Source organism: Pseudorasbora parva, chromosome 19 (assembly GCF_024679245.1).
Source record: "Pseudorasbora parva isolate DD20220531a chromosome 19, ASM2467924v1, whole genome shotgun sequence".
Lineage (NCBI taxonomy): Eukaryota > Metazoa > Chordata > Actinopteri > Cypriniformes > Gobionidae > Pseudorasbora > Pseudorasbora parva.
Window position 1 is genome coordinate 40312491 of NC_090190.1, and position 2393 is coordinate 40314883.

The 2393-nt window shown below is 30.2% G+C and overlaps 1 protein-coding gene across 1 annotated transcript in view; it reads left to right on the forward strand.

Annotated features, from left to right (window-relative positions):
- Positions 1-371: 371 nt before the first annotated feature.
- Positions 372-2393, forward strand: part of LOC137047416 (NACHT, LRR and PYD domains-containing protein 3-like) — a 62481-nt gene continuing 60459 nt past the window's right edge. The window contains exon 1 of the mRNA XM_067425047.1: positions 372-421. Within this exon, the coding sequence (XP_067281148.1) occupies positions 372-421 (50 nt within the window). The remainder of the gene's footprint in view (positions 422-2393) is intronic.

Here is a 2393-nt window from a genome sequence, read left to right on the forward strand (position 1 = left end):
TATATATATATATATATATATATATATATATATATATATATATATATATATATATATATATATATATATATATATATATATCAATCAAGATTTTTCAACTATCCCTTTAAGTATTTTTTATTTTTTTATTTTTTTATTTAAAAAATCATAATGCAGTTTTTCCATCTACAAAATTAAAAAATAACTGGTCTTGAAGTTGAAGTTTGTTATAAAGATTTTTGTAATTCATAATTGTTTTATTTTTGTTTAGATGTGTTCGATATGGTTTCTATAACATTTAAGTTGAACTGTTCTGTAAAGTAGCTAAAATTATTTTTTGTATTCAGTGTGACATCAGATTTACCTGCAGCTCCATTAAAATTTAACGAATCATGGAGGACAAAAAAACATTCAGGGATGGAGAGTCTTCTCAAGGATACAGGTACATTAAAGTTTTCATAATAATCTTTATGTTGTAGAAAATACATGGTACATGGCTACATAACAGAGTAGTTCTGGGTGTTTGCAAATTTTTTTAAAGAGATGGTGTATATGACATTCTTTCAGACGGATAAAAGTTATATTAAAAAAGTCCTGGCTAATTCAACCTTTATAATGGCAGGGATTGTTGCTCTGTTTTTGAAGTCCATAAACATGCATCTGTCCATCAAATAAAGTGCTCCACACGGCTCCAGGCAGTTAATAAGTGCCTTCTAGAGCAAATTAATGTGTTTTTGTAAAAAAAAAATATCCCTATTTGAACTTTTTTAAATAAAGTTCCAGGCGATCGCCTTCCGTGGAAAAGTGTTGAAAGTGCCTTCACAGAGTTCAAGATGCATATGCGACGTCTGACAATCGTAGCCTTTAAACTGCAGAGGTAATTTCAACACTTCCATTAACTGAATACGGAATGCAATCGGCTGAATCTTTACTTTATAAAGTTTTAAATATGGATATTTTTCTTATACAAATGCATGAATTCACTTCAAAAGGCATTTATTACAGTTTTTCCTCAGTCGTTTTGGTGCATTTCTCACATCAATATTTACATTTGCACAACAGTTAAAGCAGTTTTAAAAACAATTAGTACAAACTGCAAAACCTAGTTGATAACCTGCAAAACAGGTCACTGTTCAAAATTGATAGCTTATTCCTCAAAAGCAATGAAAGTGAAAGTATCAGTGTCATCAAGATGAAAAGTCCTGACACCATTCTTTATGAACAAGACAGTCAAATGGCTTTGGCATGTTTTCATTATGACAGTTTACTCTGTAAATATGATATCTTCATGATATCTTCATGATATCATGAACATGATATCTTCATGATATCATGAACATGATATCTTCGCTATCAAAATCCGGTGTTCTGTATTTGCGTACGTAGTTTTTGTTGTAGATGGCTAAAAAAAAAAAAAAAATTGTGTACTGTGCTAATTAATTGAGATTTCTTACAGCTCTTACAGGTTGTTGGCCTTGTTTGTTTCGTTGCTTCTATTGCTCTCCCCTTTTTGTAAGTCGCTTTGGATAAAAGCGTCTGCTAAATGATTAAATGTAAATGTAAATGTTTTCCAATGCAAAAAAGTCTGATCTTGGTGACACTACCTGAAAATGCTCAAGACAGCACTATATACAATATATTTGCACTGCCATTTGAAAAATACAGTAAAGTTACACATTACTGTATTTAGTGAGATAACTGAGTACACTGGATATGAACACACTGGATATGTATGTTTCACATTTTTACTGCATATGCTCTTTGCAGTTCGAATTAGCATTGTGCAAAAGAAAAAAATACACCCCTATTTACAACAAACATAAACCCCCTTGGGGTAGAGCTGTGCACAACTGTAAACAATATTGCAGTACATATTGGAACTAAACATATAACATACATACAGGGATTGACATTAAGCATGTTCATGTGCTTGTCCTTCGGACAAGTAAATCGTTCATTCACTTGTCCGAGTAAAACATTTGCTGGTCCAGGAAAAAAATCGATATTTTTTTAATTTTGTGTGTGTGTGTGTTTGTTGTAACTAAAATTTAATTCTGAAGCAATATTCTCACCAGTTTTCTATCAGCTTTGACATATTTAAATCTGCATATTTGTGAATTTTTATTTTTTTATTGAATCATTTCAAATTTGTGATATTTTTACCTTTTATAAAGGGCATTTCCCCCTAATCTTATTAAATTTAGGCTATGCTTCAGGTTTAATTTTATATTGTTAAATTTGGTCAATACATTAAATTAAATTAAGACACTATAAGGGCTGTTACCAATCAAATAAAATAATTTACACTGAAAAATTACAACTGCATTAAAAATTGTTTTGAGATTTGTAGTTTTGAATGGACACATTCAAAACTACGAACGGAAGTTTGGAAAGTATGTTTAAACATGAAACTA